The sequence below is a fragment of the Epinephelus moara genome, chromosome 16 (genome assembly GCF_006386435.1).
Source record: "Epinephelus moara isolate mb chromosome 16, YSFRI_EMoa_1.0, whole genome shotgun sequence".
Taxonomy (NCBI): Eukaryota; Metazoa; Chordata; class Actinopteri; order Perciformes; family Serranidae; genus Epinephelus; species Epinephelus moara.
The window spans coordinates 45,932,555-45,947,203 of NC_065521.1; the positions used below are offsets into that span (position 1 = coordinate 45,932,555).

The 14,649-nt window shown below is 45.6% G+C and overlaps 1 protein-coding gene across 2 annotated transcripts in view; it reads left to right on the forward strand.

The window, feature by feature from the left end:
• The window catches only part of magixa (MAGI family member, X-linked a), a 62,354-nt gene extending 50,593 nt beyond the window's left edge, over window positions 1-11,761 (forward strand). Inside the window, exons 16-21 of one of the 2 annotated variants that reach the window (XM_050064426.1) lie at window positions 5,773-5,967; window positions 6,163-6,239; window positions 6,345-6,491; window positions 7,177-7,315; window positions 8,701-8,788; window positions 9,489-9,620. In XM_050064426.1, coding sequence (XP_049920383.1) covers window positions 5,773-5,967; window positions 6,163-6,239; window positions 6,345-6,491; window positions 7,177-7,315; window positions 8,701-8,788; window positions 9,489-9,495 — 653 coding nt within the window. In that variant the 3' untranslated portion in view covers window positions 9,496-9,620. Of the gene's footprint in view, window positions 1-5,772; window positions 5,968-6,162; window positions 6,240-6,344; window positions 6,492-7,176; window positions 7,316-8,700; window positions 8,789-9,488 lie in introns of both variants that reach the window. The other variant, XM_050064425.1, reaches the window with a different exon arrangement.
• Window positions 11,762-14,649: the final 2,888 nt, after the last annotated feature.

Sequence of the window (14,649 nt, forward strand, 5' to 3'; positions counted from 1 at the left end):
CTGCAACGCAGCACTTTTTATTTTGGAGCTTTACAGTAAATAAAAATCAAAGATGTGAATGAGTCGACTGCAGCAGCTGATGGAGGCTGATGGAGGCTGATGGAGGCTGATGGAGGCTGATGGGTCTTTACATTATTGATCTCATATATTTATACACACTCACACATCACAGCTGCTGTAACCAGGGGGCTCAGATCAGACTACACTAAACTCTATTATGATGCTTTTTTATGCATCCTGGTGTTTTATTAACCCTCAAAGCTCCAGAGTGTTGATTTAAAGTGAATCTAATCTAAAGGTTGTGTTTTCTTTAATCAGCTGAAGATCAGAATGGTTGTGTTCTCATTACCTCAGAATGAGCTGTTTATATCTCCACAGGGAGCAGGTCCTCGTCTACAGAGATCACCATGTTGCACCGCCATGTTTCTACAGTAGCCCAGAACGGACAAACCAAACACTGACTCTAGATAGAGACATTCATGTTTTTGTGTCAGCCATGGTAAGAAGCCCAGCTGCAATGAGAAAGGCCGGAGTTAAACTATTTTGTAACATGAAACTGCTTTATTCAGTGTTTTATGCCACAGTGCTGGCAGTAGCTGCGGCCTGAGGCGTTATGTTTTCAGGTGGTACGTCCGTCCGTCCATCCCATCCACCCTTGTGAAGATGACGTCTCAAGAAGCCTCAAAAGAATTTCTTCAAATTTGACACATGCGTCCACCTGGACTGAAGAATAAACTGGTTAGAATTTTGAGGTCAGAGGTCAAAGGTCAGTTTGACTGTGACATCATCATGTTTTAACGTCATATCTCAGGAACAGAAGGGGAGACATTTGGTCAGATACTGAATTGGTGACTCTAATCTTGAANGAGTCATACAACCACAGGATGGACTGGTGGGCGGAGTCATACAACCTCACCATGTTGTTTCTTTTCCTAAACCTATCCACAGTAACTTTACGTTAATTATGCGTCAGAAGGGTCCAGTTGAGGTGGTTCAGCATCAGGGGTGTCATTTATAAAACAGTGTGAAGGATCCAGACTAAATAAAATAAAAATATACGTATGGACAAAAAACAAAAATGCCCTGCACCAAAAAATATTTGACAGTTTCTACAATCCAGCTTCTACCTGATCCCCAATACCCATGGGTCAAAGCTTCTCCCACAAGATCACAGATTTTCCATGGGAAGTGGTGTATGCCTCTTTCAGGCCTCGTTTTGTGTGTACGCAGTATTTATAAATGAGACCCCTGATCAGGATCCTCCTGGACACCTCCTGTTAGAGGTGTTGTGGGTAAGTCCAGCTGGTAGGAGGCCCCGGGGCAGACCCAGAACACACTGGAGGGATTATATATCTCATCTGGTGTGGGAACGCCTTGGGGTCCTCCAGGAGGAGCTGGAAAGTGTTGCTGGGTAGAGGGACGTCTGGGGTGCTTTGCTTAGCCTGCTGCTCCCGAGACTCGGCCTCGGATAAGAGGATGAAAATGGATGGATCACTGACTAGAAACAGAATTGATTTGCAGCTGCTGTCATTAAAATTTAGACAATTCTGAGGTACTTGTATTTGAGTATTTCTATTTTATGCTACTTTATTCTCCTGGACACGTCAGAGGGAAACACTGGACTCTTTATGCTCCACGACATTTATTTGTCTGCTGTAGTTACTGTGCAGTCTCAGATTATTAATACAAAATATAATCAATAATAAATGGTGATGTATAATAACAGATGAAACTACTGAGCCGTATGTCAAGCATTTAAAATGAGCTCCACCTTCACCAGCTGCAACATCAAACTGTTTCCCTCTTGCGCACGATTACACACAATGTGCAGCCCAAAGACACAGAGGACCTAAAACTAAACATTGTCGAGGGCTTTAATGCATGAACAAAATGACACGTTATTAGATCCATGGCTTTTTTATTATTAGGCCTATTCCTGTTTCTTAAGAAAAATAATATAGATTTAGATCGCGGGCTATCTGAAGCTGAAGCCTCAGACACGCAGCTCTAACGATGCCACTGGTTGTGATGTTGTTGAGGTTATAAAGTTGCCATCAAACAGTGGCGCTGTGTGATTTCAGGTTTTGGATATTTTTAGAGTCACAGTGAGTTTTTAGCGTCAGTGTTTCCCTCCAGCTGTCGGTCTGAATAACATCACACTCTCCTCCTCGTACATTTATTTCTCTCTGTTTCCTCTGAACATGTTGAGCTCAGCACTTTGCTTATCAGCTCACATGCTAACATCCACCCTCCCACCTCCATCTGTGTGTGTGTGTGTGTGTGTTCAGTTTAAACACGGTTAAACACACACACACTTTGACTCTTTGATATTTTAAAAGTCCTTTAGAGGAGTGACTTTAAAGGGCCATGCTGGTGTTTTTTCCTGTCTCAGTCCATTCTCTATGAATCCTGTTTAGTTCACAGTCCTGCTGAGTCCGATCAGTTTATTTGTCCAGTTCAGAGTTGCATATTGTGAGTCTCTGAGCTCAACAGGAAACAACATCAGCAGCAGCAGCAGCAGCAGAAGTTCCTGAGCAGCTCAAACTCTCCGATGACCAAGAAAAACTAACAAACACTCCTTTTTCTAAACCTTCCATGAGGTCTCTTGGCTCAGGAAACAAATGCTTTCATTTCATTTCATTTCATTTCATTTCATTTCACATATATAATCCATAACAATCAGTGTTAGAACCCAACTTTATCTTTACTTAATTATCTTCTGTATTTATATCTGTGATCAGAAGACCAGAGGACCCAGTGCGGGGCCCTGTGGTGCACCTAATACACAGTTTTGAGTTTATGTCAGTTAAACACACTGCTGTCAACATTATATGATTTAAACCGGCTCACAGCTTCTTCTTTTTTGAGTCTCTTTGTGGTTGTTAAGAGTGTCTTGCGGTTGCTCCGAGTCTCTGTGGTCATTTGGAGTCTCTCTTTGTCAATCTAGAGTCTCTTTATGATTGTTTTGAGTCTCTCTGTGGTTGTTTTGTGTTCCTTTGTTCTATCCAATGTTTCTGTTGGTTGCAAAACTGCAGCTGAACTTGAGTCATGAGTTGACACATGAAGAGAGGCAGTCTGACTCATGCTACAGCAGATCCACACTGAAACTCCTCAGCACTCATATTATTTCTAAATACTTTGGCACTCTATTCTGAATATCACAGGAAACCATCACAGATTTATTTTGTTTTAAGTCTTTTGGGAGATTTTTCTGTCTTTATCACAGACAGCAGGGAGATGACATGAAGTGAACAGAGACTGGAGACGCTGCAGTTCATGGTGTCAGTGTCACAAATCTCCTCGAAATCAGAATGAAACCAGCAGTCGATTGTCCAGCGTCCGTCCACCATGGAGACACAGCTGGCTGTGATGTAACTGTAAAGCCTCTTACACAGACATAAAGTCGGTATTTTTAAAGCCTGAGAAGTGTCGTTCTGCAGACCGAGAGGACCACAGGTTCAGTCCTCATTCACTGAGTCTTTCAACAGCGTAGAGTTACATGTTAGATTCACCTGTGTGTGATGTGCTGTGAGCAGGTCGGTTTCTGTCCTTCAGTCAGTTCATGTTTTATCTGCTGCTGTTTGACTTCAAACATGAAAATGTGCAAACACTCAGTCGCAGGTTGGAGTTGGTTCATGGTCCAGGGTCGGTCGGTCGGTCTGTCTGTCTGTCTGTCTGTCTGTCTGTCTGTCTGTCTGTCATGTGACCTGTCCGTTTTTGTTTAGTCTTGTTCTCAGTCTCTTTGTCCTCAGAAGGTGATTAATGTCTCTGAGCCAGAAAATCTTTCTGAGAATTTCTCCCCCTCCTCCCTCACAGAGGTTTCCACACCAGGATCAGGTGTGTGTGTGTGTGTGTGTGTGTGTGTGTGTGTGTGTGTGTGTGTGTGTGCGCGTGCAATGAACTTGGCAGTCTGTGTTGTAAGAGCCAGCTCCCACAAATGTTGTTTTTCTCTCCATTCAGACACAAAAATGAGTTCAGAGAAAGAACGAGAGCATTTAAAGTGGGAACAGAAAATGTTTTAACTTTCTCCTCCTCCAGTGTTTCTCAGTGGTTCGACTCCAAATCCAAAACAGTTTGGATGCTGTGTAAAAGCCAAATAAAAATAGAATGCAATGATTTGTTAACACTTGTTGACCTATATTCAATTGAATCCAGTCCAAAGACAGATATTTAATGTTCTAACTGATCAACCTTTCTGTTCTTTGTAAATATACACTCATTCTGACTTTAATGCTGCAACATGTTGTAATAAAAAGTTTGGACAGGAGCCACAAAAGACTGGGAAAGTTGTGAAATGCTCAAAAACCGTCTGGAAAATTCCTCAGGTAAACAGGTGAACAGGTAACAGATGAAAGTAGCTTTAGTAGGTATGAAAGAGACGTCCTTGAACGGCTCAGCTGTTCACAAGCAAGGACAGAAACTTAGTGACAAACTGTGAGGACAAACAGTTCGACAGTTTAAGAACAATGTTTCTCATTTAGTGATTTCACATCTACATCCCATAATATCATCAAAAGACTCAGAGAATCTGCAGAAATCTCTGCACGTAAGGAACAAGGCTGATTGTCCATGACCTTTGACCCCTCAGACTGCTCTGCATTAAAAACCAACATGTCTGTGTAAAGGATACTACACTCTGGAAAACCACTGTCAGTAAACACATCGCTGCATCTACCAATGACAGTTCAGACTCTACCATGCAGAGTGAAAGCCAGATATCGACAACATCCAGAAGAAGCTCCGCCCACTTCTCTGAGCCCGAGCTCATCTGAGACGGACTGACACAAAGCGGCCTGACCAGGACCATCCAGACTGTTACCAGCTCAAAGTTCAAAGCCAGCAGCTGTGATGGATTGAGGTGCATCATGGGTAATGTCACATCTGTGAAGGCTCCATGAATGCTGAAGGGTCCATTCAGGTTTTGGAGCAACATATGCTGCCATCCAGACGCTGTCTCTTTCAGGGACGTCCCGTCTTCTTCCAGTGAGACAATGAGACACATTGTGACGTGTTCCAACAGCGTGTCTCCGTAGTGACAGAGTGCAGGTACCAGACTGACCTGCCTGCAGTCCACACCTGTCTCCCACTGAACATGTGTGGAGCATGATGAAGCGTCGACCCCGGAGAGGTGCATCATGGGAGTGTTGAGACACTGAAGTCAGATAAACTTCAACAGTTAGTGTCCTCAGTTCCCAAACACTGACTGAGGTGATGATGTCACACAGTCAGTCAGACATCTTGTCTTTCTTGTTAAGAGCAGCTGCTGTACGTACTAAATGTAAAAACAAGTGATTCAGTCGCAGTCATGTTCTTTCACTGAGAGGCTCTTTAACGTCACACTACTTCCTGCTGTGACTCAGGTGAGCTGACCACTAGAGGTCGCCGTCAGGTAAAACTAGACAGTTACTCTGTCTTGTCTAACAGGATGTGATCACTGACTGACTCCAGCTTCTTCTCCTCCTTCCTGCTGCAGCAGCCGTTGGCTCGGCCGAACACTCTGAACTCAGATCAATAATTTAAACACATGTATTATTACACAGCTGTCAGAGTGCAGGAGGGACGAAGGGCGAGCCACAGTCTTCATCACTAACTTGTCTGACTCTGCAGGTGACTCTGGTTCATCACAGCTCAGACCATCATCAGTTACATTAATAATACTGTTTAATACCTGAGGGGATGACATCACTGCAGGTGTTGCCATGGTTACAGGCGTGTTGTAGTTTGGTTGATGTCTGACCATGTGACCCCCCCCCCCCCTCCCTCTCTCTGCAGCCCCCTCCCTGATGTCTCACCGGTTCGTGACGGTGCGTCGCGGCAGCCCGGCGGCTCGCAGCGGGCAGATCCAACCTGGAGACCAGCTGGAGGCGGTGGAGGGCCGAGCGGTCGGAGGTCTGCAGCACCGAGACCTCGCCCAGATCCTGAGGAGAGCCGGGAACACGCTGAGACTGAGCATCACGCCACGACACCGTACGACACACACACACACACACTTATACACACCCTCAGACATTAGCTAACCAGCTGCAGAGTGAGTCGTCACCAAACTTCTAGAACCAAATATTTGACACAGTTTCATCTTTACTCCAACATGTTCTAACGGTCTGTGAAAACACTACTTCATCATCATCATCATCATCATCATCATCGTGTGTCTGTCCTCAGACTCTTCGTCTCTGTCAGAAGGAGCAGAGCTCGATATCGACGGCCGATTGATCAAAGGATCCAGAGGGAGGTCAAAGGTCAGTCTGACACTCATTCCTCACAGTATCAGTATCAGTACACACTACAGTATGATACACAGTCTCGTGACAGTCTGTCTGTCTGTCTGTCTGTCTGTCTGTCAGGACGAGTCCAGGTTCTACAGTGTGGATCTTGAACGAGGTCCTACAGGTTTCGGCTTCTCTCTGAGGGGGGGCAGCGAGTACAACATGGGCCTGTACGTACTGGGACTGATGGACGGGGGGCCAGCTCAACGCAGCAACAAGATACAGGTACACACACACACACACACACACACACACACACATACACACTCACACTCACATTGGAGCCCAAAGGACTCCAGTAGAGTCAGTGGGTCCAGTAAAGACCAATAGAGTCCAGTACAGTCCAGCAGACATGTTGTTCAGCTCTATTATACGAAATCATGTTCTGTATTTCTGGGTGTGAGGACTGACTCTCTGTCTGCAGCTGTGAGACTCTGAACATCAATCATTCAACACCCAGCTGCTTCCTGCTCTCTGTTCAACAACAACAGGCTCCTCACTGACTGTACAGAGCTCTTAGCGCCCTCTACAGGCTGCAGGGCTCAACTACATCAGTGATTATCTGTGTGACATCATCATCATCATCGCCTCCAGATAATTATTTCAAATAAAAGGCAGGATTCACATCATATGAACAGACACAGTCCTGGTTCATCTATGCAGATGTTTCACTTCACACTGACAGGAGGAGGCTGAGGGGAGGCTTTTATTTTGAAGTATCAGTGGACGAAGTGTTGAATGATTTCAAAGAGTAACAGAAAGTAGATCTGACTGGGTTCACTGTTTTATAAATCTGTCATTCTTCCTTCATTAAAATCCCGTTCATGTGTGAAGTCTGGTTCGTACCGGTGTCTCCTGGTCCGCCCTGCAGTGTCTGTGCTGATGAATAAAGGTGTACCTGTTGTCTCAGGTATCCGACCAGCTGGTGGAGATAAATGGAGACAGCACGTCAGGGATGACTCACAGTCAGGCTGTGGAGCAGATCAGGAGAGGAGGACATCGAATCCACCTCGTTCTCAAGAAAGGAAACGGATACGTGCCCGACTACGGTGAGACACACTGACCTCAGCTCAGACCAAATATCCACCCTGTGATTCAGATCCACTCCAAAATGTAGCAGGTTCTTCTCTGGCTCATGTTACACACCTCCAATGAGATTCATGATCATCAAGTGATTCAGTGATCCTACTGACGGACAAACTGACATCATGACGTGTCAGGTGGAGGAAACTACAGCAGCTGATTCAGACCTCCATCACACGGGAAGTGTTCTGCAGGTTACAAAACACGAGGCGCATCACACTGCCTTGTTATTTTATTTTTTTAACTGAATGCCACTAGTAAAACAAACACTTGCTGCACCTTGTTATTGTTGCCAGGCAACCACCCCATCACCTCCTCACACTAACCTTCCTGTGTCATCACTCTACAGTTTATGTATCCTGCAGTAATCAGTGTGTAGCTGCTGCCATGTTGAGGCAGAGGGTACTGTCTGCAGCTCTGGTTGAGGGTGAGAGGCTGTCAGCAGATAAACAGAGATCTGTGTGGGTACATGAGACCCTAAAAAAGAGGCTGGATCATGGGGAGTACCACCAGTTGGTCCAGGAGCTTCTCCTCCATCATGGACGTTTACAGTACTGCACTTATCTGCAGTTTTCTATTGAGATGGTGCTAACTGTGCTTTGTAAAGTCGTATAGCTCTGGGTATCCAGCAACCACTACCACCAGTTTCTCCTCCATTGTTTACCAGCTGTAAAGTTATTGTTGTGACCACCACAGAAGCCCCGCCTCTCACATCATCCCATTGGACAATGGGGAAAAGCAGAGGTGACGCGGGGCCTTTTTACTGCTCTGAGATGAAGCTTTTTAACTTGAGGAGTTCAGAGCGCTCCGACAAAAACTCCAGGCGCCAAGAGCACAGAAACACGAGGAGCGTAGCAACAACACGAGCAAAAAGTTTATTCTCATTTACAACTGTTACAAAAGCCTCCAGCTGCTCAAACACTTCCTGTGTGAACGAGGTCTGAATGTGCTGCAGTAAAAAGTGCAGCATTGAGATGAGAAGAAGCATGAAGCTGCATAAATCAGATATACTTAGGTAAAATACAAGTACCTTAATATGTGTACTTAAGTACCATATCGAGGTAAATGTACTTAGTTACTTTTCATCTCTGGTGACTAATGATGAAGAAATCACTTCCTGTGTCGACTGATAAACTGATCATCATCATAATTAAGAGATCGTTAAAAGAAATGAAGATTTAGATCTTAGTGAAAATCCTTCAGTGACTCGTCTGACTTCTCGTCCAATCACAGCTCTGGATTCTCCTGATTTCTGCTCTCGTACTCTTTTGACTTGACTTTGTACTTTCACTGTCTCTTCCTCCTGTTCTTCCTGTCCTGTCCTGTTCTTCGTCCTCCTCCTCTTCCTCAGTGGAGCTGTCCAGCCTGTCTCTCTGTATGACCAACTCTAAACAGGGTGAACCCTGCTTCTACGTGATTGGACGCACTGAGAATTCGCGGTTGGTAACTCTCTGACACTGTCGTTTCCTTTCACTTTTCACTGACTCTCATCGCTCCGTGTTTTCATCATCGTCAGTCTCCGGCTGCAGCTGGCAGCTCTTGACTTCATCACACAGGCGTCATGTGATTTACATTCAGGCTCCAATCACAAACTGTTATGTGTGAAGCTTTAAGCACATCTTGTGTAGATCAGTCTCATCCAGAGACCATCATCATACGCCAGAGAAAGATTTAGTACGTCCCAATGGACTCCAGCACACACAGAAAAATTCACATGATCAGGTCACATGATCACAGAGCAGGTTCATGATTATGTAGCTTATCTTCCATTTTGATATGAGTCATAACCGGTCATCAGCTGGTCATCAGCTGGTCATCAGTCACCTGAATGTGCCTCCATCCATCACTGTGACTTCTGACAGTCGATGAGACGTATCGGCTGCTGTGCAGAGGATTGTGGGTCCGAACAGCCAGTAAAGCCTGCTGGTGTTCAGACTGCAAGATCAGTAGAACATCCTGGTACTTTCGTCCTCTGAGATACTGTGTGTTGGGACAGACTGAATCTTTTTCTGGCGCACTGTATAGTCTGTCAGTGTGGGGAATGCAGCGCACAGATGAAGTGTGTTTGAGTTTGATGACAGCAGCGCCTGGTGGACGGAGGAGGAACTGCAGCTGAACTTGTCTCTGTTTGTCTGACAGGCCCTGAGGAAGGAGCCCTCTCCCCCTCCTCCTCTTCACACACAGAGGAGCAACATGTGGATACAGTAACCATGACAACCGCCTCCCTCAGCCAGCAGAGGGCAGGAGGAAGTGGTACAGGAGGAGGAGAAGGAGGAGGAGAGTGGAGGAGGAGGAGGAGAGAGGGAGAAACCAAACGGAGAACAGGAGGCAGAGGAGGAGGAGGAGGAGGAGGAGGAGGGTTAGGGCCTCCTGATCTGGACCTGGATGTCGTAGAGGAGGAGGCACGGCAGGAGGAGGAAGAGGAGGAGAGGAGGAGGGAGGAGGAGCAGAGGAGGAAAAGAAGTCAGACTGTCAGGCAGAAGGAGAAGCGGGACGACCAAAGGGAGAAGGGGAGGAGGAGCAGAAGCTTACCCAGGATCAGCGCTCGATCCTGGGACATGTCGCTGCAGCAGGAGGGGGTGGAGGTGGAGGAGTCCGGCAGAGGGTTGAAGGAGAGGAGGAGGAGGAGCGAGACGAAGAGCAGGAGGAGAGCAACAGAGGCCGACAGGGAGGAGGAGGAGGAGAGGGGAGAGAGGAGGGAGGAGAGACATGACAGCACCACCCGCCACGCAAAGCATTCTGGGAGCTCAGGTGCAGCATTCTCCTTCCTCATGCCAATTGATGACGACGGTGGGCGCCGCCGTCCATCTGACAGCGAATCAGCAGCCAGCTTCTCAGAGGTCAGCCTATCAGCAGCCAGCATTGCCACGGCAGGATGGAGAGAGGATTGGAGGAGAGCCGAATCACCGTGGCAACAGGGGAACGCCCCCGGCCCCTGGCTGAAGCCGAGCCAGCAGAGACTGACAAAGGTTTTGATTGGCAATCGACTCAGTGGGCGGGAACTATTGGGCGGGCTCTCTCTCTGATTGGCTCCTGGCGAGGACATTTTTCATTCGCTGAAATTTTTTTTTTTTTTATGGCTACTTATAAGGGCTTTTTTGATTGGCTTGCTGAGAGAAGACCCGCCTCTTCCTGCGTCTTATTGGATGACAGCAGACAATTCTGATTGGAGGATGAGGAGCAAGCAGACACTGACTTTTTGAATGGCTGGTGGGCGGGTTTTGAGGCCTCTGATTGGCCAGTGACATAACAGCTGCACACACAGCCGTCGACTTAACCAACTATGTTATTTTTATTTTACCCATCATCCCTCAGTGCATCCTCAGACCTGTATCACGACGCCAGATCAGTGTGTTATCAGCCGTGTCCGGGCTGAACTCAGACTCTCTGGTGTCACGATGCTGGTGCACAGATCACCATGGTAACAACAAGGCTAAATCACCATAGTAACAGATGCTGACATTCTGCGGAGCAGGTTCACCAACCAATCGTCATCATTACTGGATCCAGACGTTTTCTAACAAAGATCAATAGATATTTTTATTGGTCAGTCGTATCTGATGATCTGAGATAAAAAAACCCTCAGGTCTCCACTGGTTAGCTAACGTTAGCTTATGAGTCTCTGTGCTGTTCACCACCACAGGGTCAAGTGAGAGCTAGCTAGCACTCTGCTAATTTTACGTCCCGCCACTGGGACGGCAACACCCATTTAGCATTGTCAACTATGCTAGCACCATTAGCTGTGCCGACACTGCTTATGGTGCTAACAGAGCTAACAGTAGGTAACGATGCTAACCGGTGTTTATGGCTCATTTTTGCTCCACGTTAAATATGGAGACAGACACAGCCTTCTGTCCGACTCTGAGTTCCTTTTATTGTATTTGTCCACGTTTCCTAAGAGCTTCAGCTCTGCGATGAACTGATTAATGTTTCATTGTTGGTATTTCTAGTTAGCAAGTTAGCGGTTAGCTCAGCAGCTGATCAGGTGAGTCGGCACCAAACTTCTAGAACCAAATATTTTGTAAAATATACCAGATTAATTTTGCAGGTTTGAGCAGAATGTTTCTCCGTGAATCCGTCCTGAACGTCTTCCACAAGTCACACTGACCCACAGTGTCACTGTGATGGATTATTGATCATTGGATGTGATCAGCTGCTCAGCGTCATGATACCAGTGATCAGGATCAATAAGACGAAGTGATACAGGCTCTGCTCCTCTCTGTTTGTGACATCATCATCATCATCCTCATCCTCATCCTCATCATCATCGTCTCTCAAACTTTGAACTCGTATGCAAACAACATGAGAACCTTTGTGTGTAATCTGAGCATGTGAATATCTCCGGAATGATTTTTTATTTTTATAAACATAAAAATAAAGGCTCAATGACGTTAATATTAATATCATTATTATTATTATTATTATTATTATTAGAGATTAAATAGAACAGAGATGATGGATCTGCCTGCTTGCTTGTAAAAAAAAAAACAAAAAAACTTTGCCCTGATGATGTAACAGAGCCATACACACACACACACACACACACACACACAGTTCAGGTCCAGCTGTGGTCCTGTTGGCTGTCAATAACCATAACATCGCCATGGCGACTTGGCCGACAAGATGACCTGTTTCTATAGCAACAGCCATGGTGGAGCAGGACGCTCGGACCTGCAGCTCTGGATCATAACAAGTGCCTCATTTGATTTCAGCCTTCGTCCTGCAGACAGACGCCGCCACGTCACACCCTGCCACTTCCTGTTCACGCCCCGCCACATCCCTTCACGTCTCATCACACAACGTCAAGACCTGACATACACCTCTGTGTCCCTGTCCACGTCCCTGCAGACTGCTGAACCCCTGTCTCTGTACCTTTAAGTTAAGGATTAATCTGTCGTCAAGGAAACCACAGAGCCAAATAACCCAGATTATTAAGTAACTTGTTATGATTTTATTATCAATTAATCTGCCAATTATTTCCTGGATGAAGTGATTCGTCAATTATTATGATTTATCTAGAAAATGTCAGAATCACAAACAAGGTGATCAAATATCAACAAAATTTTTTCCTTAAAAAATGAAAAATTTCTGTCGACTGATAAATCGATAAATTGATTAGTTGATAAATCATTGCTGCTGTAGTTCAGGAGTAGTTTCAGGTTTAGGTCTGTTTCAGTGCTGTTGTTTTAAAGACGTTTCTTTTTTACAGCAGATTAAAAACACTCAGCCAAAGATTGTTTATGAGTGAAGACGCCTCACTCTGTAACACCAGAGTGTTTCTGTAGTTCAGTAACTCAGCAGAGTGAGACCTCTTCTCTCTAGTTAAACCTTTATTCATGTCGGATCAATAATTTAAATATTTCAGAGTCAGGACCTCGATCGATCGGGACGTCCCTCTGTGTTACTGTAGTTTAAATGTCTGAACACACCTGATTGTTTCCTGTATCCCGCCAAAATAAAATGTAGCATGTAAAGATGTCAAAACACATCACAGACATTTCTGTGGCGTCAAACTCCCTCATCCATCCATGACATCATGCTGTCTGTCTGTCTGTCTGTCTGTCTGTCTGCACACCTTTTTGCAGTTACACTACAGCTCCCACACACCCCTGCGCTGCCCTTTAGCCCCGCCCCCTCAGCCTGCTCTCTATAAAGGGCAATTTGGATCTTTCTTCTTCTATGCATTTTCTAAGACTGTCTGCTGGTGATCGGTTCTCCGATCGGTTCTCTGATCACACAGCCTGGACTCTAACGCTTCTAATGATGGTCTGAATATTCAGGTTCTGGTCCAAAGACGACCAGGAAGGATTCAAACGCTTCATCATCAGATCTGCTCTCAGACAGCAGGAGGAACGTCACGGGGGAACGTCACAGGGGACAGTCATTACAAAAGAATGTCACAGAGGAACGTGATTTGAGAACATGAACGAAGTGTCCGTTGGTGTAATAAAGTGTCAGAGAGCAGCAGTGGGCTGTAAACACACAGCTGACTGAAGCAGCCTGATGAAATCTGGCAGAATATAAACTGTAGCCTACATGGGGGCAGGACGTGATTAGCCTAGCTTAGCATAAAGACTGGAAACAGGGGGAAACAGCTAGCCTGGCTCTGTCCGAAGGTCAAAACCTCTAAAGCTTAAAATGTGTGCTGGAAATGTTTCTCTGACTAGTTGTTTCCAGTCTTGATGCTAAGCTAAGCTAACCACATCCTGACTCCTGCTCACACACAGACATGAGACTCTCTGAAAGAGAGAAACTGTTTCCCAAACTGTTGAACTATTCCTTTAACATGCTAACGCTAGGCTCAGCTAGCTATGTCAGCTGTGACTTTGTGACTTCTTCTTCTTCTTGACCAAATTGAGACTTCCTGTCACAGTTAACGACCTCCACTGAACTTTACTCACAATTAAAAACACTCATTAATTAAACTGCAGTCACATTATTTCATTTTCAATCAACCAGATAATAAAAACAAACCTTGTATAGTTAATTCTCGACAACTGGAACCCTGAGTGTCTCACAGCTAACGTTAGCTCCCCATTAGTAAGGAACAGTCCCTAACAGGAAGCAAAAGGCTGTAGACACCTTGGCAGGTGGAACATCAATCAAACAGCAACCAAAGTAAAGCAGCATGTTGCTAGGTAACAGTACGTCACTACGCAACGCATCGGTTCTCCTCTGGACAGTTATCAGATACCTGTGCAGGTGTGTTGTGTCTCTCACCTGTCTGTCCTCAGGTGCAGCTCCTCCTTCAGTCTCTCCTCACAGGTTATAATCTCTCTGAGCTCACAGTTAGCACGCGGCTCTTCACCTGTCTGCAGGTATGCTCGCCAACCGCGGGAATTTAAACCACACCCACAATGCACCTGTGCCCCGCGGAGAAACTCTGTGGGTGTGTTTGATTTGTACAGAGATATTGGATGAAGCGAGATACCCCACTCAGCTCACTTCCTGATTCAGTGACGTCAGCACCACGCCCCCGTAGGAGACTTGCGGCAGCTCTGAATGTATTGTCGTCAATGAGGAAAATGAACGTGATCACAATTTATGGTCAATTCTTTCGCCTTATAGTCACTAAAGTAAATATTGGGTTCGTTTTCCACAAGCCACACATCTTACCAACATTCTGACACTAAAGCTGCATTTTTCATCCGCACAGATCAAGAGAAAATTAACTTTGTTTGAGCCCTGTCCGTCTCAGAAAACAAGTTCTCGCGAGATCTTGTGATCTTGATAAACAGGCGGTAAAATCACAGTTAGCTTACAAACAGTTATTTACCGCTAGTAATAAATAAAAAATGCC